The sequence below is a fragment of the Chiloscyllium punctatum genome, chromosome 1, assembly GCF_047496795.1.
Source record: "Chiloscyllium punctatum isolate Juve2018m chromosome 1, sChiPun1.3, whole genome shotgun sequence".
In the NCBI taxonomy this organism is placed as follows: domain Eukaryota; kingdom Metazoa; phylum Chordata; class Chondrichthyes; order Orectolobiformes; family Hemiscylliidae; genus Chiloscyllium; species Chiloscyllium punctatum.
The window spans coordinates 16,806,155-16,833,596 of record NC_092739.1 but is presented as its reverse complement, the minus strand read 5'-3'; the positions used below and the strand labels follow the sequence as shown (position 1 = coordinate 16,833,596).

General features: G+C 42.8%; 1 protein-coding gene across 4 annotated transcripts in view; it reads right to left on the bottom strand.

Moving 5' to 3' along the window:
- fstl5 (follistatin-like 5) overlaps positions 1 to 27,442 on the bottom strand; it is a 505,241-nt gene that overhangs the window by 437,516 nt on the left and 40,283 nt on the right. For all 4 annotated transcript variants that reach the window (XM_072573289.1, XM_072573241.1, XM_072573184.1 and 1 more), the window contains one exon: positions 5,140 to 5,173. In XM_072573289.1, coding sequence (XP_072429390.1) covers positions 5,140 to 5,173 — 34 coding nt within the window. The remainder of the gene's footprint in view (positions 1 to 5,139; positions 5,174 to 27,442) is intronic.

Below are 27,442 nucleotides of genomic sequence, written 5' to 3'. Positions count from 1 at the left end.
TGTGGTTTGTGGTTTTTAGATATGATTTAGACTTGAATGTTGGAGAATTGATCACTAAGTTTACAGATGATACAAGAAGTGGTGAGGTCGTAAATAGTGAAGAGGACAGCCTTACACTACACGCAGGTTGGCCAGATGGGTTAATAAGTGGAAAATGGAATTCAATCTGGAAGAATGTGAGGTGATGCACTTGAGCAGGACAAACTATACAAACTATACAAATATACATAATGAACAACAGGACGTTGGGAAGCAACGAGGATGAGGGGGACCTTGGTGTGTATGTGCATCAATTTCTTAAGTATCAGGACAGATGGATGACGAGAGTAAGAAACCAAATAGTAAACGTGCCTTTAGTTTGAGAGCAGGGAGGTTATGATGGAACTGTATGAAACATAGTACTCTAGCCATGCCCAGACCAATGTGTATTTCTCGAACCCACGTCATAGGATAGTGAGCTGCCTGTCTCAGGAGCAAAGAGCACAGGTGAAAGATTTGTTGCACTAGTATGAGGATATATGTAGGAATAGAATAGGGAGGACTAATATTATTGTACAGAGGTGGAAGCAGGGAACAGGGTGCTGATTGGTTCATAAGTCAAGATAATATTGAATTGCTCAAATGGTTTACTCCTCTCCTATTTTCTCTGTTACAAAGTCTCCTTGCAGGAAAGAGGTTTCCCTAGTGAGCAGCACAATTTAAAAATAAGGAGGACGAAGAGAAATCATTTTACTCCTCAAGGGTAGTGATTCTGTGGAGCTCTATGACCTTAAGGGACGTAGAAGCTCAGTCTTGGAGCAGTTTTAAAGTAGATGTTCATAAATATTTGATTATCAATTTTGTAAAGGGAAAGCAATGGCCTAGTGGTATGATCACTGGACTATTAATCTTTTGACCCAGATGGTGTTCTGGAGACCAGGGTTCAAATCCCATCATATCAGATGGTGGGATTTGAATTCAATAAATATCCAGAATTAAGAGTCTAATGGTGACCAGTTTATTTCCTCCAATCTGTGCTGCTCACTCTCAGGTTCTCTGCCTTTGTGACTCTCGGGTAAGAGATTATAAAAACTTACCTCGCGGATTTGGGGCCTGCACTTCAGAACTGGAGCTGAATGGGAGAGTGAACAGAGATAAGTAATTATAAAAAAAACTTACCTCATGGAGTTGGGGGTCTGCATTTTGGAACATTGCGATCATTGCATTTGTGATCCACATCCCTGAGCTTTCAGTTGCCTGCCACTTCAACACACCACCCCATTCCCTGGCCTACACCTGTCTCAGGCCTGCTGCAGTGCTCCAGGGAAGCTCAGCACAAGTTGAAAGAACAGCATCTCATTTTCCACTTGAGGATCCTGTGGCCTTCTGGACTCAATATCAATTTCAACAGCTTTCAGGCTTGGAGTTCTTCCACGTCCTTACCCTAACCTCCACACACCAGGCCTCATTAATCACACACAGTCTTATTACACACAGCCCATCGTTAGCCACGAACAAACCCCATTTATAGCCAGATCATTATCTACTTCTTTGTCTGTCCAACTGTTCTTTTCTCTCTTTGGGCTCTATCCCCATCTAGTGTTTACTCCTTACACACTCTCTCCCCCCCACCCCCACCCCCACCCCCACCTTACCTTCTGTATATAAACCAACATTTTCCTCACTAACATCAGTTCTGAGGAAGAATCACTGGACCTGAAATGTTAACTGATTTCTCTCCAGTGATCCTACCAGACATACTGAGCTTTTCCAGCAAATTGTGTTTTTATTTCTGATTTAAAGCATCGGTAGTGCTTTCGGTTTTTATTATGGACTGTCAGGAAAAAGCCATCTGGCTCATGAAGGCCCTTCAGGGAAAGAACTGCCATCATTACCTGGTCTGGCCTACTGGTACTTAAATTCTAAAGGTGTAAAAAATTACTCAATCAACAATGCCTCTGTCAAAGTCTTTTTGATCTGCACATCCTTGCTTACTATGACCTGCCTGCACTGCTCGTAAACAAAGCTTTTCACTGTACTTCGGTACATGAGACAATAAATCAATTACTTTTGTGATAAATCATGGCTTTAATGGCTTCAAGAAACAAAAGATGACAGAGAAATTGAATGCCCTGACGGTAAATTGCAAGTGAAACAGAAGACAATTGCTGACATGATTAGTGCAGTGAGAGCTTTAAAGCTGAAACTTAAATCTTCCGCTAGAACAAGTCTAGGCACTGAAAATGCGGGCAGAAAATGGGACTACTATTGGAATCCTGGATATTGACAAGTACAATGATTTCTTGACCAGACTTGGCCAAGACTTCAGCAGCAGAATTAATGCATCTGAAGCCCTGCATAATGTTTACTTCAAACCCTTTCATGAAAGTGGTTGTGAGTGACAGTCCTGAAGAAATTAATGTGCCGTATAGCCTTGGTTGTTACTTGGGAAATGGAGATGGTCATTCTGAAGAGTGACACTCAGTTGAAATCTAAGCAAATTTCTGCAGTCTCATGGATACTGAAAAGTACAGTAACATCTGCAAATAAACAAGGGAATTGATCTCAGGAATTAGCATTTTAAATACTGCGGTAAGTGGATATTTAACTCCTATAATGTTCGGTTTTCCTGAAATGCTGCTTTATGGTGAATGTAGCCTTTTGGTGGTGGGAATGGAGCCAACCAATTACTGGCGAGTTCACGTTTTGCTTTTCCCTACCTTTGTGAATTTTATGAAATGAACTTCATCAAAATCCAAATTTCGAACCTGCCTGATCAACAAACATCCATTTGGCTCGATCAGAGTTACCCTCCCAGTGAGTCTCACATCAGTGGTGGGGAAAATATTGGGAGAAAAATTTGAAGGAGGGCATCTGTCTCCACTTGGAAACGCTTGATCAGGGATAGTCAGAGGGAGGAGAACGTGAGGACTGCAAATGCTGGAGATCAGAGTCGAAAAGTGGGGCATTGGAAAAGCACAGGAGGCTCAGGCAGCATCCAAGAGCAGGGGACGAGGAGAAAGTGAGAACTGCAAATACTCATGAAGGGTTTATGCCTGAAATGATGACTCTCCTGCTCCTCGGATGCTGCCTGATCTGCTGTGCTTTTCCAGCGCCACACGTTTCGACTTTGTCAGAGGGAGGTCTTCCAAATTAGATTGTATCTTTTGAGAAGATAACCAGGCATGTAGATGAGGAGATCGCAAGTGATGTTGTTTGTATGGATTTCAGCTAAGCCTTTGATAAGATCCAACATAGGAGATTGATCAAGAATGCAAATGTATATGGGATACAGGGTAATTTGATAAAGTGGATTCAAAATTGGCTCAGTTGTAGAAAGCCAGTGTCTAGTGTGTACTCCAGAGGCCTGTGCTGGGTTCTCGATTATTCGTCATTTGTATAAATGTCATAGATTACTGTTTTGGGGGTTAAATTAGTAAGTTTGCAGATAATACAAAGATTGTTTGGATGTGTAACAGTGAAGTGGAGTGTCTTGAGTGACAAAAAGTTATAAAAAGGATGGCCAAATTGGTAAATAAATGGCAGATGGAATTCAACTCTGAAAAGTGAGAGGCGTGAACGCTTTGGTAGAAGTAATTTGACAAGAAAGTATTCAACGAATGGCATAACACTAGGAAGTTCTGTGGATCAAAGGAATCTTGGCATGTTTGCTTACAGAAGGCAGAAGGGCAAGTTAGTAGGGTGGTGAAAAAGGGATGTGGGACCTTAATCAGGTGAGACATGGAAGTCATGATGGAATTGCATAGAACTTTGGTGAAACCACAGGTGGAGTACTGTGTGCAGTTCTGATTGCCACATTACTAGAAACAATTGCAATGGAGGGGATGCAGAGGAGATTCACCAGGATGTTGGTGTGATAAAAAATTAAGTTATAAAGAAAGGTTGAATAGGCTTGGGTTGTTTTTGTTGGAGCAGAGAAGCCTAAGGGGCAATCTGTTGGAGGTACACAAGATTGCGAGGGACACGGATAGAAGCAGCTTAGTCAGTCATGAGGGGACACGGGTTCAAGGTGATTTAGGGGGAGGATGGGAGGGAAAATCTTTTTACCCAGATGTGGTGACAGACTAGAATGTACCGCAAGGGAGGGTGGTAGAGGCAGATAGGTACTTTTCAAACAATGTGAAGCTAAGTGAGCATGTGACACATCGTAACATTCAAGGCTATGGGCCAAATGCTGGTAAATGGGATTAGGTTGAGATCAGCTATTACTCATGAGTCAGTGCAGACCCGATGGACTGATAGGCCCCTTCTACTCTGTATGATTCTATGATGAACAACAGATACCCAATACTACTAGGCAGCCTGCACTGTCAAGTTTCACAGCAAAATAAAGGTGTATAGCAATTTTCCCTTCATATATAATTCAATTGTAATAACTAAATATATTTCCCATATGTACTTCAGATTTTAATTAATCAGAAGCAGCTTTCTGTAATATACAGGTTGGCAACCCTTAGTGTAAAATAGCCTATGTAAAAACGAGGGGGAGTATAAAGCAAACAGCCATAGCTGTGGCCATCTGAACTCACTGTTATGGAACCACAGTGTAATCTGGGCAGGGTAAATCCACCAATTGGAAATGTAACCTTCTTGTGCAAATTCAGGGATATGCGCATGTCCAGATTTCCTCAGGGTCCCAATGCCCATCAGGTACAAAGCTACCTCTGAGACACTGCACTGAATTGGGACATTTGAACCAGATGATTTGTTGTGGCGTCTATATACCGGCCAGGAATTGGTTGGCTCCACTCCCACCACAAAAAAAGGCTACATTCACCATAAAGCAGCATTTCAGGAAAACAGGACATTGCACAAGTTAAATATTCATTTGACGTAGTATTTAAAAGTGCTAGTTCCTGAGATCTAACATCTTTCATTTTGTCTACAGCAACACCTTTCATCTGAAGTGACAAACTAGCAGAGAAAACTGTTTGCCTATTATAAAACACACTTGATTTTCATTTCTATTAATTTGCAGATGAACTGAAGAGATTCCATTCTCAATACATCATGATAAACTAAAATTAATTGCTCCAGAAGTACAAAAAGCAAAGGTACAAAGACATTAGGTACTAATACATTTCGGTTTTCTTATCAGGACAACATTAACAGTAATCTATGAATAAAATGAAAACTCACCTTTTAGTCTTACGCTGTCTGGACTTCCATCTTGCTACAATAAAACAGGAAATAAAATATTATTTTCAGTAAAAAGAGCACAGAGCTCACATATTCTAATTCTGCTTTGGTTGGACATGAGAAATACACATTTAAATCTCACAAGATTCATTGGCTAACACCCCCTGCCTGTTTCACTGCATGAAAAACATCAAACATTTACCTGCTTATACCAATAACACGATGATATCAATAAGGACATCTATGGCATATTTTAGAAGTAAAACTCTTAGTCAAATTTGAAATGACATTTAATTCAAAGTTGCTTCTTCTTCCAAAGCTGATGATGATAGCTGATAAGTGTATGATTTCAGGTTTTGGAAGAAAAAAAAAATTAGAATTGAAAAAAATTGGTGAAAAAGATATGAAGCACTGTGTTTTAAAAACAAGATTCAGAAAGAACAGGATCCGGGAAGCACAGATCAGAATGATAACCCTTTTAGTTTTTAATTTAAAAGTGTGTTTGATGTTTATTATGTTACTGTAAAGCTGTGCCTGATTGTTTGGTAACTTTATTCTGATATTATTGTTGAGACAAGGAATTTCCTGAAACTGCCGAACTCTTAAAATAACCCAGTTTCCCAGATCCCTTAATGAATTTTCCTTCCTCATTTGGAAGAACTGACCAAACTGAATCATATGCTAATCCTATATGTTATAGAGTCATAGAGTCATAGAGATGCGAAGTGAAAATTAACATTACAGGGTAATAGTCGAACGCACTGTACTGTTATGAGAGGGTCATCTTGGCAAAACTTCCTAATTTCATAGAACTCCTATTTGGCCCAACAAGCCCACACTGACCCTCCAAAGAGTAACCCACCCAGCCCCATTCTCCTACCCCTATTACTCTACACTACCCCTGGCTAATGTACCTAACCAACACATCCCTGAACACTATGGGCAATTTGGCTTGGTCAATTCACCCTAACCTGCCATCTTTGGACTGTGGAAGGAAACCAGAACACCCAGAGGAAACCCACGCAGACACAGGGAGAATGTGCAAACCCCACACAGACTGCCCCGGGTGCCTGGCACTGTGAGGCAGCAGTGCTATCCACTGAGCCATTGTGCTGCCCATTTGACCAATTAGAACAGAACGACTTTGAAGACTAGTCTGTTGTTAGTTTTTGTTTTGCTAAGAGAAATCTTAACATTCTTTGATTAATTCCAGTCTTCAAATTAATTATTTGTTCAAACCAGTTTGCTAACATCAGTGATAGAAACAGACTTAAGCAGAGCAGCACAAGAGAACTGCCCTAACATATACAATTTAACAACTAAAAATCGCTGAAGTGGTCATGTTTAATGTTTTCTAAGACGGGAGACTAGCAGTGGTGAACAGTGGATTCAATTTCCATTGAGAAGATGATAAACATGGTGCCACTTGGTCAAATCTGTTGTAACCAACCTCTTTTCTGAGCAGAGTCAGTAAATTTCCTGGATTATGCTCTACACTGAGGATTTGTTACTACTTAGGAGAAAATTAGTACACTGATGTAGTGTTACCTTTACAGAAATAGCTTAAAAGGGTTTTCCACCTACTACCTGGCCAGCAATAACATTAAAAATCCAAGTGAATACAACTTAAATGACAGAAGCAGGAAGCTCCTAAACTGAGGTGATGCATTTTGCTTGGAAAAACATTGAAAGAAAATCTATAAAGGGAGTTCAATTCAAAGGGGGATGTAAGGGCAGAGGCACCGCTGTGCATGTGTGCACAGATTCTTGCAAGTGGCAGGACAGGTAAAAGCAGTAACTAAAGCATTGGAGACAGCAAGGACTGCAGATGCTGGAAGTCAAACAATGTGGAGCTGGGAAAAGATAGCAGGCCAGACAGCATCTGAGCAGCAGGAAAGACTACATTTCAGGCCAAAACCCTTCATCAGGACGGAGGAGGGGGAGGGGAGCCCATAAATAAATAGTGGGTGGGGGTGGGGGGCGGGGGGGCAGGGCTGGGGGAAGGATAGGTGGGATGTGATAGCTGGATGCAGGTAGGGGGTTATTGTGATTGGACACTGAGAAGGGTGGAGAGGGGAGAGGAGTAGGAAGATAGACAGGTGAGGTCATGTCAGGAATGTGGGGAGGAGGGGAAGGGCTAGACATGGGATGAGGCTGGAGGGACTTTTGAAGCTGGTGAATTCAATATTGAGGCCACTGGGCTGTAAGTTCCCCAGGCGAAATAGGAGGTGTTGTTCCTTCAGTTTATGTCTGGCCTCACTTTGACAATGGAGGATGCCAAGGATGCAGATGTCACTGGGGGACTGGGAACAGGAATCAAAATGGATAGCAACCAGAAGGTCAGGTTGGTTGATGCTAAATAACTAAAGTATACAGTACCTTTGCTTTATTAATAGGGACATGGATTACAAGAGCAAGGAGGTGATATTATTATGTTTATGATTCACTAGACCACAGTTGATAGACAATAATACTGAATAGGGAATATTATATTATGTGTTCTCTCAGCTGCACAGTTGAGGTTTTAAGTGCCTCTCGTAGCTCCTTCCTCTGGGTTACCAGAATCTCTCTCAAAAAGGGGTAGCTCACATCCAACTACATTGATAACACCCTTCACTTCCCCTTTTATTTCAAATTCCCCTTAACAATATACTCAACAATGACAACTATTAAGCAGGCGTTGTAGCCAGTAGATGTACATTGTCAGCAATAGTTACAAAAAAAACCATGAAATAACCCTTCCAAAGTCTATATTGACACGATCAGTCTCTCAGGGGATGGTAATTCCCATGAGGCTGTCTCCCCATCTCAGGAGCCGTTTCTAGTGCAGTCTCCCGGGCTTTGGAGGCTCCAATTGTTCAGCAGACATATCCCTCTTCGATTGGCTGTTGCTGCCATTGTCTCCACCCTGGGAGCAGCCAACCTGACTCGGAGACAGATGATTCTGTCAACACCACTGATCCCATCTGGACTGGCTCATCTCCGGTTGGGGAGGTGCAGTGATCAGCCAGTCCGCATATCTCCTCTAGATGGGTTCATTCGGAGGCTGCACCACATATGATAACAGTCCTGATTGAGCCAGCACCACCACTGGGATCCACTTCTCCCCAGATGTATTATTCCGGGCTAACATGCTCTCTCTTTTTTGGAACAGCCTTGACCTTGGGTTTCTTGCCCTTCTCACCAGCTGCGCTTCCTAACTTCACTCTACCACCCCTCTGGTCTATTCAAATATGGTTTTCAGGTGGCATTTGAACATTAAAGGCTTCAGTGAGCACTGGATCCTTGAAGTGTGACATGGCAACACGAAGATTATCTCACATGTCTGACTCTGGGATTTTCCAGATACTCTGAACTCTTGTGCCACAAGCCATGGGGCATGGTCACTCAGGACTTGTTCTGGGATCCAGAACCTGGCAAATATTCCATCCCGTCAATTATTGCATCCTCAAATATAGACTTCATGACCACCATCTCAGGTCCAATGAAGTGGCCATCTATTTTTCTACTGGTTGTAATTGACGAGAATTTACCGCATTGGTGATTGAGGCCATTCCCATGGATGAAGGGGTGGCAATGGCAATGCCTTCCTAACTAATGTGCATGATTCACATGATCCTGATTATTCCTCTATCTGGGAGTCCACCTTCAGCCACCAAAACTAGCTCCTGGCTGTTTTTCATTTGCTGGGGTGCCCTTGATGCAATTAGTCCAGCACCGTTCCTCTAACAGGGGAGGGAATAACAATTCTCATTCCGCACATTAAACACCTGCCTGATATGGCCAACGTCCACCTCCTGGACAGCTCAGGACATAACTCTGGATGGTTTCTAAATGACAAGTCCTTTCTCTCAGGACCAAGCTCACCCCTTGGCTCAAGACTAGGTCATTCCAGGAGGTGTTCCACACCTGGCCTTCTGACACCAGTACCCTCTCTTCCTGGGAAAAGGACTAAGTTTCAGATTCCAATCAGGAACATCCTGATTTGCCAGTAGTGGTAATCTTGACAAAACATCCGCATTGACAGAACCAGTGCCCATATTAGATTAGATTCTCTACACAGTGTGGAAACAGGCCCTTCGGCCCAACCAGTCCACACCGACCCTATGAAGAGTAACCCACCCAGACCCATTTCCCGCTGACTGATGCACCTAACACTATGGACAATTTAGCATGGCCAATTCACCTGACCTGCACATCTTTATGACTGTGGGAGGAAACCAGAGCACCCGGAGGAAACCCACACAGACACGGGGAGAATGTGCAAACTCCACACAGACAGTTGCCCAAGGCGGGAATTGAACCTGGGTGTCTGGCACGGAGGCAACAGTGCTAACCACTATGCCAGCGTGCCGCCCTTAGGTATGCTGCTGCCATTGACGGATTTCCCTTTTACAGGCCAAATGTAGGGGTATGGGTGGGTTGTGCTTCGGCAGTTCAGTGTGGACTTGTTGGGCCGAAGGGCCTTTTTCCACACTAAGTAATCTAAATGCAAGGTGCTGCATTTTGGGAAAGCAAATCTTAGCAGGACTTATACACTTAATGGTAAGGTCCAAGAGAGTGTTGCTGAACAGAGAGACCTTGAAAGTAGAGTCGCAGGTAAATAGGATAGTGAAGGAGGTGTTTGGTATGCTTTCCTTTATTGGTCAGAGTATTGAGTACAGGAGTTGGGAGGTCATGTTGTTGCTGTACAGAACATTGGTTAGGCCACTGTTGGAATATTGCGTACAATTCTGGTCTCCTTCCTAGTGGAACAATGTTGTGAAACTTGAAAGGGTTCAGAAAAGATTTACAAGGATGTTGCCAGGGTTGGAGGATTTGAGCAATAGGGAGAGGCTGAACAGGCTGGGGCTGTTTTCCCTGGAGTGTCAGAAGCTGAGGGGTGACCTTAGAGAGGTTTACAAAATTATGAGCGTCTTGGATAGGATAAATAGACAAAATCTTTTCCCTGGGGTCATGGAGTCCAGAACTAGAGGGCGTAGGTTTTAGAGGGGAAGATATAAAAAAAGACCTACAGGGCAACTTTTTCCCCACAGAGAGTGGTATGTGTATGGAATGAGCTGCCAGAGGAAGTGGGGGAGGCTTATACAATTGTAACATTGAAGAGGCATTTGGATGGGTATACGAAAAGGAAAGGTTAGGAGGGATATGGGCAGGGTGCTGGCAGGATGGACTAGATTCGGTTGGGATATCTGGTCAACATGGATGGGTCGGACCAAAGGGTCTGTTTCCATGCTGTACATCTCTATGAATATGACTCTAAATCAAGATAGGAGTTTCATGGTGAATGATAGATCCTTAGGGAGTGTCGTGGAGCACAGGGACGAGAGAGGTCACGTGCACGGTTCTCTAGAAGTGGAGTCATAGGTAGATAGGACAGTGAAGGAGGCTTTTGGTACACAGATCTTCATTAGTCAGGTCATTGAGTGTAGAAGTTGGGAAGTTATGTTGCAGTTGTACAGGATGTTGGTGAGGCCGCACTTGGAGCATTATGTTCCGTTTTGGTCACCTTGTTATAAGAAGGATGTTCTCAAACTAGAAAGCACACAGAAGAAATTTACAGGGGTGTTGCCTGTACTCAATGGTTTGAGTTACAGGGAGAGATTGGACAAACTAGGACATTTTTCTTTAGAGCATAGGGGACTGGGGTGAGGAGCTCTTATCGGGATATATAAGATCGGGATCGGGTGAATGCACTCAGTCTTTTTCCCAGGGTTGGGGAAATAGAGGACTAGAGGGCATGGACCAGTTTGGGCCAAAGGGTCTGCCTGTGCTGTAGGACTCTGCGACTATGACTCGAAGACATCTTGGAGGAACCCTCTGAATTTGCACTGTTCTGCTAACCTCTTGAAATTAGTCATAAATTGGCCAAAGATTTTCCTTCAAGCTTGTACCCATTTATAAAAATGGAAATATTCCATGAGCATGAGCAGATTTGGTGTAAAAACACTTCCCAACACTTCACATTGTTCTTGATAGGTCTTCTCCATGGGTTTTTCTGATTGCACCAGACTCTTTAGAAGGCCTTGTTCCCAATGCTATTCAAGAAAACCAATACCGTTATGTCTTCAGCTACTTTATTTGCCTTTAGTTCTGCATTAAAATATTTTGTGCACAGAATCCAACTTTGTCTCATCAGCAAATTGTCCCATCGCTCTAAATTGTCCCGCCATTTTGTTTTCCTGCTGGCAGGCATTTTTCTCATCATTTGAATCCAGTAGCCATTCACAGCCCAGTCCCCTTGATGATCAGAGACCATCCATGTCTATTGCTCCCTCACTGACTCTGTTAGCATACTGTTCTTCACTAGCGTCAGCTGCAGCCCTTGCAACTGCTTTCCGCGATGACTTCAGTGCACTCCCAGGTGAGTGCTCCTCTCTTCAACTGCCCGCGACAGCCTAAGTCCCCTGACGGCCGCCGTACCTGGCTCACTCCTCGGTGCATGCCGTTCTTCCCTGGCAGAGACTGCAGCCCGAGTCCCTCACAACTGTTGCCTCAACTTTACTTCCACAATCCTGCTTCAGTCCTTCCTCCCAACATAAAGGAGTGGCACCCGCACACAGCTTATGAGCTGATCCGACTCTCGTCGCCAGTTTCTCTAGAACCATCTACAGAACGTGAGGTACACGGGGGGCGAACTGGAGTAGGGAATACTTTATTGTAGGTGTCTCAGGTCGACAGTCAGTTTTTAGGCTGCCTCCAGGTCACCTGACTCACTCAGTATACATAAATCCACCGACCTATGTTAAATTTGTATTCGACACTTGTTAGGCCTCAGCTGAAGTATTGAGTACAGCTCCCAGTGCCATGTTATATGGAGATTGGAATACATTGGAGAGAGTGCATAAGAATGGTTTGCAAGAATGAGGACTTCAGTTGTGAGGAGAGATTGAAAAGTTTGGGACTGTTCCTCTTGGAGAGGAGAAGGGTAAGAGGAGTTCTGATAGAGGTTTTCAAAATTATGAGTGGGCTGGAGAGACGAGATAGGGAGAAACTGTTCCCACTCTTAAAAGGTACACCAGGGCACAAATTTAAAGGTAAGAAGCTGAGGTGAATTGAGGAAAAACATCTCTACTCAGTGAGTGGTTGGGGTACTGAACACACAGCCTGGACGTGTGGTGAAGTAGATTCAACTGAGGCATTCATGAGGGGACTAAGTGATTATTTAGATAAAAGTAATCTGCAACGGGATGAGAAAAAAACAAAAAAAAAGAGGAGATTGACACGAGGTAATGATGGCTGAAAGGCCTCCTTCTGCGCCATAACACTTCTGCGATTCTGTGGTTGTATTCTGCGATAAAATAATTTATCCTGCTCTCCTGACCATTTGTATCACCTGGTTCCTTGCGGTTATAGTTTCCCCATTGTTTTTCCCTCCGTCTCTGTCATTCCCTTTGCGATGCACACACGAAAACAGAGAAAAACAAATCACCAGAATCCTCAGCAATCGACTCCGCTATCCATTGTTATATATGTAGGTTGAGATGATGGGTGATGGACAGTCAATTTTGGCTTGGGAGTCCTATTCACCTCAATTCCCTACTCTGAGCCTGCAAGTTTGCAGGGTGAATGAATGGAGGCAACTGGACAAATTGGGAGGTCCTACACAAAGCCTGCACAGCACCAGTCTCTTTCCAATCAGATTGTATGAAATGTTCATTCCTTAAAATTAATCTTTTATAGCTACTTGTCAAACAACTTCAGAAGCCTATTAATTATTAAGATTGCAGCTTGCAAAAGAAAACCACTTCTGACCATTTTTAGTCAAGTACAAAGAGAAAATACGTTGGTGATATTATCTTTTCAGTGAAACACAAATTTCCTTCATTTGTGAGCAGGGAAGGTAAGTCAATTAAAAAAATAAGAAATAAGCCAGGCCTTGGCCATATAACTGTTAACATTAATAGGAATGAAAAGGCTCTGCCAGAATGCTCTTTATTCAACTACAGAGATCAGATTTTGATTTTTGAGACGAGTTGTTGGGACCACTGTAGAAAATATTCTGAAACTGCTTGGTTTTTGCTCTGGGGTAGATTAGATTCCCTACAGTGTGGAAACAGGCCCTTCAGCCCAAACAATCCACACCGACCCTCCGAAGAGTAACCCATCCAGACCCATTTCCCTCCAACTAATGCACCTAACACTGTGGGCAATTTAGCATGGCCAATTCATCTTTGTGACTGTGGGAGGAAACTAGAGCACCCAGAGGAAACCCACGCAGACACAGGGAGAATGTGCAAACTCCACACAGACAGTCACCGGAGGCTGGAATCGAACCTGGGTCCCTGGTGCTGTGAGGCAGCAGTGCTAACCACTGTGCCACTGTGCCGCCCCAATTAGATACAATTTGGCCTGCCAAAGCCAGAAGCAGAGAGTGTAGGGATATGAAAGATGTCTCCAATTGTAAGGAGTATAGATAGGGAAGACCGAAAGAAACCTTTTCCCTTCGTGCAGGGATCAATGACGAGAGGCCTAAATTTAAGGCAAGGGGCAGAAGATGTAAGAAAATGCTTTTTCATCTAGAGGCTGCTGGGAATGTGGAACTCACTGCCTAGAAGGGTGGTAAACGTAGAAACCCTCATAACAGTGAAGAGCAGTTTTAAATGTGTACTAATGATACCAAGGTGTACAAGGCAAAGTGCTGAAAAATAGGATTAGAATAGGTAGGTGGCTGTTTTTGATCAGCATGTAAGACCAAGTGCCTTTTTTCTGTGGACCCTCTCAATGACTGTGACTTACTGGGATGGAGTGAGTGCTGAGGCAGGATAGTTCATAGCCCCTCCTCAGTTCCCTGGCCCACTACTCCAGTTGCTTTAGAACACGTACAGCTTTCTAGCCAACCACATCATCTCATCTCCTCACCTAGCCTATGGCCCCGAAATGTTCCATGCCAATTCAATGCCAACTTGTACCCCTAAGTCCCATAGCCCCTCACAGCACACGTTTTGCCTATGTGGCCACTCATCAACATCCACTATGGGTCGAAAAGTGTGGTGCTGGAAAAGCACAGCAGGTCAGTCAAGAAAGTCAACGTTCCGGACATAAGCCCTTGATCCTGATGAAGGGCTCATGCCCGAAACGTCGACGCTCCTGCTCCTCGGATGCTGCCTGAGCTGTCGTGTTTTTCCAGTGCCGCACGTTCCGACTCGGACTCTCCAGCATCTGCAATCCTCACTTTCTCCCAATACCCACAACGAGCAGACCTCAGGTGGTAAGGGGAGATGAGGGGAAATAAAACGCTAAAATCGGGTAATACAACTCATACCTAACATTGAAAAAAAACCATTGAACTTGTAGTGATTGTAAAGAGGCTAGCTGGCTGGACCTGCTAAGCTTTGGATTAGAGTGGTGCTAAGTTTGGATCTGATTTCCCCTCATCTCCTGCTGACCAGTGGCCTCACGTCTCTCATGAAGCTTATGAAACTTTTCTGAGGTTTCCTCAACCTAAGGTTTCATGGGGCTTTTCCACGACCAGTCAATGCTTTCAACATTTTGCTGCATCTTTCCTGATTTCTTCATCGTTTGTTTTATATAAACCATGATTCACATTTCACGAAGAGGAGGAGGAGGCTTCTGTGGCTCCTGCTGTTCCTGTTTCATCTACATGACTGACTAAATGGTCACTTAATTATGCTAAAATGTAATGCTCACTGTTTTTTTCTCCCCACTCTGCTGCTGAAATAATCAGCAAGCCAAGTTATTTGATGGCTGCACTTAAAATTTCCAATCATGCAAGTATTCTGACGTTGCACTGGAGTTGTTTCCAGTTGAGGCAAGTGGTTTACAAACAAGTGGAACCATAATGCAAGGTCAGTGTGAGACAGGATTGTTGTGAAGTCTTGGTTCAGCGCATCAACCATGAAGCAAATGGCTATATGGAATGTTGCAGCCTATCTTCCTTAGGATTAAAGCTATTGTGTTAATATTCCTTTTCCTCCTGATGCCAGACTAATCTTAAACCTTTATTCCGTTCCTCTTCTTACGTTAAAATGTCAGGTGCTAGCTTTTTGGAAAAATATTGCAGAAAATCAGAAGTCATTCTTGCTCAGCAGCAAACTTCGACAAATTGTATAAGAAAAACGAGAAGTCATTCTTATTTTCTTTCCAATTTATCAAATTTGTTGGTAAGCAAGACAGTGATGAAGTGCTTGCCTTTAGCAGACATTCCTGAATCTTAAGTTGTGTCTTTACATGACATAATTCTTCTAAAACCCTTGAACTTCACTCGGTGCTACAGAAATCTCATTCTGCATTTGGTGCAGATAACAAATGTTATCAAAACTCAAACCTCAGAAAGCAACTGTACTACAACAAAATATTCTTTTCTTTGAAAATAAAAGGATTATCATGCTTTTGAAAACAGCTTAATTGAATGTTCGGAATTCTAATATAATTGTTTCTTTTTTTGTACAGCCCTATTTCTCATGATATTACCACTTCTTTGCATCTTTATTCTATTCCATGTTTGCATTCTCTTGTTTGTCATCTTTTGCAAATCATGCTTTATTCAAGGTCCATATTTTTGATTTCTTTATTTGTTTCTTCTTTCACACGGAGAGTGGAACCACTGGAGGTAATTTCAAGGGCACAGTGTGTAGCATAACAACTGAGATCTCAAGCCACAGGATATGAATCACTCAAGACCAGTTTGGCTGTGATAATAATGCAGAGATGATTCACAGAGGTACAGCACAGAAACAGACCCTTTGCTCCAACTCATCCATGCCGACTAAATACGCTAACTTAAATCTAGTCCCATCTGTCAGCACTTGGTCCATATCCCCTTCGTATACACGTACCCATCCAGATGTTGTAATTGTACCAGCCTCTATCACATCCTCCAGCAGCGCATTCCTTACACACACCACCCTCTACGTGAAAAACTTGCCTCTTCAGTCCCTTTTAAATCTTTCCCCTCTCACTCTAAACCCATGCCCTCTAGTTCTAGACTCCCCCACCCCAGGGAAAATACCTTGTCTATTTACCCTATCCATGCCCCTCATGGTTTTATAAACCTCTATAAGGTCACCCCGCAGTCTCCAATACTCCAGTGAAAACCACCGCTGCCTCTTCAGCCTCTCCCCATAGCTCAAATCCTCCAACCCTAGTAAATCTTTTCTGAACCCATTTAAGTTTCACAACATCCTTCCTTTAGGAGGAAGATCAGAACTGCACACAATACTCCAAAAGTGTCCTATACAGCCGCAACATGACCTCTCAACTTCTATACTCAATGTTCTCACCAATAAAGGAAAGCATATCAAATGCCTTCTTCATTATCCTATTTACCTGTAACTCCACTTCAAGGAACTATGATCCTGTACTCCAAGGCCTGCTTGTTGGTCTCCAGCATCTTACCATTAAGTGTATAATTCCTGCCATGATTTGCTTTTCAAAATGCAGCACCTCACATTTATCTAAATTAAACTCCATCTGCCACACCTCAGCCCATTGGCCCAACTGAATAAAATCCCATTGCACTCTGAGGTAACCTTCTTCATTGTCCACTACACCTCCAATTTTGGTGTCATCTGCAAAGTATACTTCCTACGTTCACATTGAAATCATTTATATTAGTGATGAAAACCAGTGGACTGTGCCCGAAGGTGTGAGTGCTGCCAAAGTATCACCTACACATCTTCTGCTCCACCAGATGACCGAACATTCTGGAACACTGCTATACAACCATCAAAGTTGCCTACTGCTCCAATCCCACCCACACTTCGGAAAATCTGACCATGGTGCTGCGTTCCTCCTCCCAGCTTATAAACTGAAGCAGAACAGGAGGATCCTTCACAAAAGGATGGTCTGAGGCCGAGGAAGAATGTCTCCAGGAGCTTGGAATTAGTGGATTTGACTGTATTCAAGTACTCAGCAAAAACGTAGACAGGTATGCCACCAACATCACAGACTTCATTAATCGTTGTGTGGAAGACCGTACACCAAAGAAGTCAATCTGAGGTGTTCCCAGACTGTAAACCTTGGATGAACATAGAACATGGAACAATACAGCACAGAACAGGCCCTTCAGCCCTCGATGTTGCGCCGACCTGTGAGTTATTCTCAGCTCGTCCCCCTACACTATCCCAAAATCATCCATGTGCTTACCTAAGGATTGTTTAAATCTCCCTAATGTGGCTGAGTTAACTACATTAGCAGGTGCATTCCACGCCCTTACCATTCTGCGTAAAGAACCTGCCTCTGACATCTGTCTTAAATCTATCACCCCTCAATTTGTAGTTATGCCCCCTCGTATACGCTGAAGTCATCATGCTAGGACAAAGTCTTTCACTGTCTACCCTATCTAATCCTCTGATCATTTTGTATGTCTCTATCAAATCCCCTCTTAGCCTTCTTCTTGACAACGAGAACAGGTTCAAGTCTCTCAGCCTTTCGTCATAAGACCTTCCCTCCAGAACAGGCAACATCCTGGTAAATCTCCTCGGCACCTTTTTCAATGCTTCCACATCCTTCCTGAAATAGGGGGACCAGAACTTACACAGTATTCCAAGTGAGGCCGCACCAGTGTTTTGTATAGTTGCAGCAGGAACCAGGAATTCCACTTCCTGCTAAAGACCAGACGGGCAACATTTATGTCAGATGGCCCAGATAATTAAAGAAATCCAGGTATGACTTCCACAAAGCCATAAGGAATACTAAGAGGCAGTACCAGACTGAGTTAGAGGCCCAAAGCTACCAGACGCCAGACGCCTATGGCAAGGCCAGACAGCATTCAGGATACAAAACGAAGCACTGCAAGATGGGACAATGCTGCTCCTTTAACATTGTTGGGAAACCAGCCATCTTTCTCACCCATCAGGAAAGTGTGTCATTGGGGAGTTGGTGAATTAAGTAAGGACTGTAAGTGAGCGGTAATTGGCCACTTAGGGGCCTTAGTTGGTAATGAGTCATGGAAGTCCTCAATGGGACTTCCTCCCAGATCTCTCACCTAATTCTTCCTCCTCAACATATATTTTAAAAAAGTGCATATGTAGCAATTTGCAGCAAATAATCCACATACAGCAGGCTGGGGACAACATTCAAACTGAACTGAATTGATTTGAATTCAAAATGTTGTAACATTCAAGGCTGTGGGCCCAGGGCTAGAAGTTGAGACTAGTGTGGATTTACTGTAGCTTTGGCAGGACAGACTTCATAGGCTGAATGCTTTTATGATTCTATGAATAATTAGGATGATAAATAGGCATTAAACAAATAGGAAGGGAGGAAGTGTTGAGATCAGAAGAAATTTGCAAGTCTGAAAAGAAAAGTCAAGTTTGTCAGATAACAACTTGAATAAAAGCAACTAGTATTTCTTTCTCTATCGTTTTGAGGATAGACAGAGGGGAAACATTGTTGGTGTAACATCATTTCAAGCTGTGAAATGCGCATTAGTCCCCATGATAAAATCCTAACTCTGCAAGCTGCTACCCAATCGATTGGTTGGCAGCTCTCATCCCACAGCAGCACCACACCCTGAGTGCCATCCCACCCAGGGGTTGGCAGAGAGAGTGTAAACATTAACTGTCTTCATAAGCAAACAAAGGGAGCTGGAAGCCGCCATGTGCTCAGTGGGAGGAAGGAGAAAGCTGTCATACAATTGGGACTGCACTGCGAATTCACCACTGCAGGTTGTCACACATTTGTAAAAGAGGAAGAGGGAAAGTGAGAGGTAATACCAAATTTATAGTTTATAGACATGTTGATTATATGGAGGTGAGATGAGAACATAGCAAAGTAAAATGACACTCCTGGTTGTTCCCTGTCCCAACAGCACCAGATGGAGTAGAGCATTTCAAGAAGGCAGGTCACTATTTTGCTCACAAGGTAAATTAGATGTAGACAACAAATAGCGGCATGGTGACTCAGTGGTGAACACTGCTGCCTCACAGCACCAGGGTCCTGAGTTTGATTCCACCCTTGGGCGGCCATGTCACGTTTGCACATTCTCCCTGCATCTGCATGGGTTTCCTTGCAGTGGACGTTTTTTCCCCCACCATCCAAAGATATGTAGGTCAGTTAGATTGGCTGTGCTAAATTGCCCATAATAGTGTCCAGGGATGTGCAGGCTAGGTGGATTAGCCATGGGAAACAGAGGGTCACAGGATGAGGTAGGCATGGATGAGATGCTCTTCAGAGGTCAATGGGACTCGATGGGCTGAATGGCCTGCTTCCACGCTGCAGGGGTGCTATGAAATAACCACAGTGTGATAGAATGTGATCACAGTATGATAGCATTTTATACTATATTTGAAAATCAAGCAGTTTAATCTGACTTTGGGTATTAAATTTGAACAAAGGGAAGTATAAAGGCATGAGGAACAATTGGCTGATGTAGGTTTGGAAAAAACACATTAAAACGCATGACTTTAAACAACTATACATTCCTTTAAGGTCTAAAAGCTCAAAAATCATTTTAACCATGGCTAACAAATTACATTTGGGATTGGATAAGATCAAAATACAATGCTTAAAAGTCTGCTAGAAAAGTCTGTAAATCTGATTGGGAGAGTTTTAAAATACAGCAAATTGGAAGCAAAAACACTGATAAGGAAAGAGAATAGAATATGAATGTAGTCTAGTAAAAAACATGAAAACAGACTGTAAAACTTTCCATAGATAGGTAAAAAAGGAAATGTTTGGCTTCAACAAAAACAGGCAGATTCAGGAGAATTTATAATAGGGAATAGAGAAACATCACAGATGCTAAATGATTACTTTGAATCTGGTTTCACTGGGAAGGATACAAGAAATCTCCTCCAAATAGCGATCCAAGTGGCTGGGGAGAATGAAGAATTGAAGAAAATTAGTATAAGTAAGAAGATTCTACTAGAGAAGTTAATGGGGGTGGAAACTTGGTAAGTATCAACAGATTAATATTCTACATTCCAGAGTGTCGAAAGAGATGGGTATAAAGAGAATTGATGCAATCTTTCGAAATTCTACAGACTGTAGAATGATTCCAATGTATTAGAAGGAGACAAATGTTACATCACTATTTAAGAAGAGAGCAACAGATATAGTAACCTTATATCAGTAACAAAGAAAATGCTAGAATCTAGAGTTCTAGAAATGCTAGAAAATGCTAAGAAAATGACCGACACCGAGATAATAATGATCTGATTGTAGGTAGCGAGAATAGATAGATGAATGGGAAATAGTGTTTGAGGCACTTGCAGTTTTTCAAGATGTTACTAAAAAAATTGATAAAAGAGAATTGATATATGTAATATATGTAGATTTTCAGAAGGCTTTTGGTAGAATTCCCAACAGAAAGCTGGTTAGAAAAGTTTAAGCTCATGAGATAGAAGGTGATTTATTGACTTGGATTAAGAAATAGCTCACAGACAGAAAACATAAATCAGAAACAAATTTGTTAGCAAGTTGTGACTACCAGGGTACCGTATGGATCAATACTTGGACCTCAGCTGTGAGCAATGTATATCAATGACTACATTATCAATAACATAAATCCAGTCCGCATTCCCTCCCTGAACAGGAAGGATTAATCCTGCATTACACTCAAAGTCAACCCAATGAGATAATGATTACATATTTAGTATGTAACTTAAATTTACCAGAAATTGTCTGGCCAATTAACAACACTATTTTCCCCAATCCAAAAATACCATTTTTATACATATCCTGTGGAAAAGCTGACTTCCCTTTTCAGCCATTACTGCTATACACAAACTTAAGTTTATATTGCCTCAAATGCATGTTTCACTCCCTAGTACTTTGAAACTGAGCATAACACATCCAACAGGACACTATGGGCTGTGTTGCAAAAGTATTCCCTCAGAATTCTAGGAGCACAAAACCAACGTCGTCTACAAAATTCCGTGTGAGGACTGCCACAAACACTACGTAGGACAAGCAGGAAGAAAGTTAGCCACCAGGATACATGAACACCAGCTAGCCACAAAAAGACATGACCCTCCCTCCCTCGTAGCCCTACACACTGAGGGGGAAAAAAAAACACCATTTCGACTGGGACAACACATCTATCCTGGGACAGGCTAAGCAAAGATATGCCAGAGAATTCCTAGAGGCCTGGCACTCCAACCACAACGCCATAAACAAACACATAGATCTAGATACCATCTATCAACCCCTCCGCAAATGAACAGGAAACGACATTACCACAAACCCCAGGAACCCCATCCAGGAGAAAGATATAAATAAAAAGCAGGAAATAACAGCTTCACTTCACTTGGAGGTCGCCACTGATGATGTTACCTAGCCAGGTAATGAAACGTCTGGATATCAAACCTACAGCTCAGCGAGCAAACCTACACCCTAAAAGTATAGAAAAATTTAAGAGATTCCCACTCTCTATATCAGAATCAAATGGAAATGTATTGACATGGATAGAGAACTGATTGGCAGACTGGAAGCAGAGAGTTGGAATAAATGGGTCCTTTTCAGAGTGGCAGGCAGTGACAAGTGGGGTACCACAGGGTTCAGTGCTGGGACATCAGCTTTTCACAATATGCATTAACGGTTTGGATGAAGGGATTAAATAGAATATCTCCAAATTTGCAGACGACACTAAGCCGGGTGGCAGTGTGTGCTGGGAGGAGGATGCTAAGAGGCTGCAGGGTGACTTGGACAGACTGGCTGAGTGGGCAAATACCTGGCAAATGCAATATAATGTGGATAAATGCGAGGTTATCTATTTTGGTCGCAAAAACATGGTAGCAGATTATTATCAGAATGGTTGCAGTGTAGGAAAAGGTGAGGTACAACAAGACTTGGGTATCACGGTGGAAGACTCACTGAAAGTTGGCATGCAGATGCAGTAGGCAGTGAGGAAAGCTAATGGCATGCTCTCCTTCATAGCCAGAGGATGAGGGTATCAGCACAAGGATATCTTGCTGCAGTTATACAGAGCCTTGGTGAGGCGACACCTTGAGTGTTGAGTGCAGTTTTGGTCTCCTCGTCGGAGGAAGGACATTCCTGATACTGAGGAAGTCTAGCGAAGATTCACCAGAATGATTCCTGGGATGGCAGGACTGACATTTAAAGTCTTAGAGCTGTACAACACAGAAACTAACCCTTCAGTCCAACTCACCCAAGCTGACCAGATATCCTCAATTAATCTGTCCCATTTGCTGGCATTTGGCCCTTATCCATCTAAGCATTTCTTATTCCTATCTCCATCCAGCACAACAATCATCTCAGCAGCCCTTGTGAACAGGAACCAGCGAGCTGCTTTCCCATTTTTTCCAATGTTTGTTTTCCTGTGTGTCTGAGTGCATGTTGCATGCACTGGGATATTTATAATAGGACTGCAGTTTTAATTAGTAGTTATACATTAACGGTTTATAACCTTTAACTGTAGATAAAATCTGTTTTTTGGTAATGAATCGTAATTTTTGTCAAGAGCAGAAACCTGGCCCATGGTCAGTCAACTCTTATTTAAAAGGAAAGACTGATTTGACTGGGCTTGTATTCTCTGGAATTGGAAGAATGGGGGGGCGGGTGGGGGGGAAAGAATTCATAGAAACATTTAAAAATCTTGATGGGACTGGACAGGCTCGATGCATTAAGAATGTGCCCAGAACTGGGGAAGTCCAGAACAAGGGGTCACAGTCAAAGAGTAAGGGGCAAGCCATTTTAAAAAGTTCATGAGATTCAGGAGCAGAATTAGACCATTCAGCCCATCTAGTCTGTTCCGTCATTCGGTCATGGATGACTTGCTCCTTATCCTCATTGTCCTGCTTTCTCCCCATATCCCTTCAACCCATTACTAATTAAAAATGTCTAACTCCTTCTTAAATGTACTTCCTGCCCCTGCACTGAGGTAGCAAATTCCACAGATTCACAACCCTTTGGGAGAAATAGTTTCTCCTCAACTCTGGTTTGAATTTGCTGCCCCTTATCCTAAGACTATGACCTCTTGTCCCAGAATGCCCCACAAAAAGCAGCATCTGCTCCATATCTATTTTATCCACACCTTTTATCATCTTGATTACCTCAATTTGATCTTCCCCCCTTCTTCTAAATTCCTGTTTAATCTCTCTTCATTTGACAAATCCCCCAATCTCTGGAACCGATCTAGTGAACCTCCTCTGAACTGCCTCCAATGCCAGGACATCTTTCCTCAAATAAGGGGATCAAAACTGTGCACAATACTCCAGGTCCAATAACTAGTATAGTTGCAACAATACTTCCTTACCTTTATATTCTATTCCTTTAGCTGTAAGAGCCAGCATTTCATTCTCTTTCCTTATTACCTGCTGTACCTGCTTGCTAGTTTTCTGTGACTCATGAATGAGGACACCCAGATCCCTCTGCACTGCAGCACCCCAAAGTCTCTCCCTATTTAGATAATGGGTCACCTTCCCATTTTTCCAACCACAATGCATGACCTGACACTTATCCACATTAAATTCCATCTCCCATACTTTGGTCCACTCTCCTAAACTATCTATATACATTTGTAAGGTTCTTGTTTCCTTAATTCCTTTTTGTGTTGTCTGCAAATTTGACTATAGAGCCTTCTATCCCAAGGACTGAACCCTGTGATATCCAAATAATTATTTCTTGCCATCTAGGGAAAAAAAGAATTATCCTGACTCTCCATTTTCTGTCCATCAGCCAGCTAATGCAAGCTAATAAATTACCCCCGATCCCATATTATCCAACCTTGTAAATTAACATTATGTGCAGCACCTTATCAAACACCTTCCAGTAGTCCAGATATATTACATTTGCAGGATCCCTATTATCCACTTTGCTTGTTACACCTCCAAAGAACTCTAGCAAATTAGTCAAACATGATTTTCCCTTCATAAAACCATGCTGACTTTGCCGGAGAGCGTTTTGACTTTCTAAGTGTCCTGATATTGCTTCAAAGAACAAAGAAAATGACAGCACAGGAACAGACCCTTTGACCCTTCAAGCCTGTGCCGATCCAAATCCTCTATCTAAACCTGTTGCCTATTTCCTCAGGGTCTGTATCCCTCTGTTCCCTGCCCATTCAATGCATCTGTCCAGATATATCTTAAATGATGCTATCGTGCCTGCCTCTACCACCTCCGCTGGCAACATGTCCCAGGCACCCACCACCCTCTACATAAAGAGCTTTCCACACATATCTCCCTTAATCTTTTCCCCTCTCACCTTGAACACATGACCCCTAGTAACTGAGTCCCCCACTCTGGGAAAAAGCTTCTTGCTATCCACCCTGTCTATATCTCTCATGATTTTGTCGGCTTCAATCAGGTCCCTCCTCAACCTCCATCTTTCTAATGAAAATAATTCTAATCTACTCAACCTCTCTTCATAGCTAGCATCCTCCATACCAGGCAACATCCTGCTGAACCTCTTCTGCATCATCTCCAAAGCATCCACATCCTATTGGTAATGTGCTGACCAGAACTGTACGCAGTATTCCAAATGTGGCTGAACTAAAGTCTTATACAACTGTAACATGACCTGCCAACCCTTGTACTCAATACCACATCCAATGAGGGAAAGCTTGCCGTATAGCTTCTTGACCACTCTATCAATCTGCATTTCCACCTTCAGAGTACAATGGCCCTGAACACCCAGATCTCTCTGTACATCAATTTTCCATTTAACATATAGTTCGCTTTTGAATTAGATCTTCCAAAACCCATCACCTCGCATTTGCCCGGATTGAACTTCATCTGCTATTTCTCAGCCCGAATCTCCAAGCAATCTATATTCTGCTGTATTCTCTGACAGTCCCCTTCACTATCTGTTACTCCACAAATCTTAGGGTCATCTGTAAATTTGCTAATCAGGACACTTATACCTTCCTCCAGATCATATATAGTCCCTACATGGATCACTATTGAACATCACTGGTCACAGTTCTCCATTCTGAGAAACTCCCTTCCTCTACTACTGTCTCCTGTTGCCCAGCCAGTTCTTGATCCATCTAGCTAGGACACCCTGGGCCCCACCAAGAAACCTTACTTTCTCCATCAGCCCACCATGGAGAAACTTATCGAATGCCTTACAGAAGGACTCCTTGACTCAGGATTGAGATGAGGGAGAATTTCTTCAGAGTTCTTAACCTGTCAGGAAGCTGTTGGGGCCAGTTCATTCGATATATTCGAAAGGAGCGGGACGTGGCTCTTGTGGCTAACAGGATCAAAGGGAATGAGGAGAAGATGGGAATGGGATACTGAGATTGCATGATGAGCCAGGATTGTATTGTATGATGGAGGCTTGAAGGGCCAAATCGCCTTCTCCTGAACCTATTTTCTATGTTCGTATGTTTCTATGTCAAGACAGTAATCACCTACACCTGGTTTTACATTTTCACATCAATGTGTTCAGAGATTTTACTATATGGCTCTGGAGCAGGTGAAACTTGAACCCAGATCTCCTGGTTCAGAGGTAGTGACACTACCACTGCATTACAAAAACCTATACTATGATGATATACTGCCATTATAGCCAGAGGAACAAGACTTATCCTACATATTTTTAATTAACTTGTTCAAACACGACAATACACACTTCTGGAGCAGGTGAGAATTGAATGTGGGTCTTTTGACTCAGAGATAGGGACACTACCATTGTGTCATGAGTCCCATTACCCACTGGTTTTATATCTGGACTGCAAGTCAACCCTTTTTTGGGAGATGTTTTGAGACTGCAACGTTCAATTTACATACCAACATTTATGCCATGCAATAGGGAAATAGATGCTCTGTGCATACTAATATAGAAATACAAATGTAAGGATTTGACTTTTCAATATGTTCAAATTAATTGTGCACCTCCTCCTCCCTCCCCTTCAAACTTTGTGCTTTGAACAGCATATTTAAAGTCTCGCTGTCAGATGGAAATCTTCATCTGACGTCGTCCTAGGAGACTTTTTTTGGCAGAGTGCTTATGAAGCAGAAGACAAAGAAAGCCACTGCAATCGTGCAGAGTGATTTAATGGGACCTGCAGCATGTGTGGCAGTTACTCATTGCTCCTCTGGGAGAGAAACACTGCAGCACATAGCCCCATCTGAGCTGATCAGTGCAGCTGACGAAAGAAGCTGACAAGCAGCCTGTATCTTAATCAGATCTCCAAATCCCAGGGACCTCATTTCACTGAATCATTTGCTTACAACGACCATTGCTAAGCACCCTCTGTGGCTATTTATTTATAATCTAGTTATATCTCAGGAGATGATGACGCTCTCAGTAAGCCTCATAGATTATTTTCTATTTATTGGTCAGAATCCAGATTCGAATCCACTGGGACATTTCAGTGGAGCACCTGCTCAACTGAAAAAAAGAATCATTAAGTAACGTACTTATCCTTCAACTTATATAAAAGTGATATTATACCGTGTCACTTACCCAGCCACCACGCCCCTAATATTTTCCTCCTCCCGTGGATTCTGCCACTTACAAAAATGCACTTTCACTATTGCTTACATGTCTGTTGCGTATGACCACCCTTCATGACGACATCTAGCCAATGAATGCAGTGATGTTGAGGTGCCACTATTGGACTGGGGTGGACAAAGTCAGAGGTCACACGACACCAGGTTATCATCCAATGGGTTTAATTTAAAATCGCAAGCTTTTAAAGCATAGCCCCTTCATCAGGTGAAGTGAGAGAGAAACACACAGAACACAGAATTTTAGGGCAGAGAGGTCAAATAACCATACAAATGGTGTGAGTGCAGTGCTAAATAATGAGTCCCTGCAGGTGATCCGAAGTGTTAGACGGTGTGAGGAAAGTGTCAACAGCTGAATAACAAGTGAATAGATGATGCATAATCCGATTAAATGAGACAGAGATAATTACAAAAAATTAAAAAGGTGGTGGTACTGGGGACAAACCAAATGATTGGAATAACATGGTGGGTGAAAGAGTTCCATGCCGAGGGTCTAACCAAAGTCGTAAGTCCAGAGCGAAGAGACCACACCATGTGCTTCGCAGCCTTCAACAGCTCATCGATGATGACCGGCACCTTACCAAGATCATTCCTATGCCTCCATTTCTCACTTTCAAACAACAGCCAAACTTTAAACAGACCATTGCTCACAGCAAACCACTCAGCCTTCAGGAGAAAATCGACCACAATGCCTGACAACCTTGACGTAGCAACCTCTGCAAGACACATCAGATCATTGAAATGGAGACTACCATCACAAGTGGGAATACCACCCAGTACATACACGGCAGATACTCATGTTGTCAATGTTGACTATTTCATATGCCCCAAGATATGGAATCCTGGCAAAACCATGCATACGATACAACAATGGATGACTAGACTTTGCCAGACAGGAATGTTCTCTCCTAGTCAAGGCACAT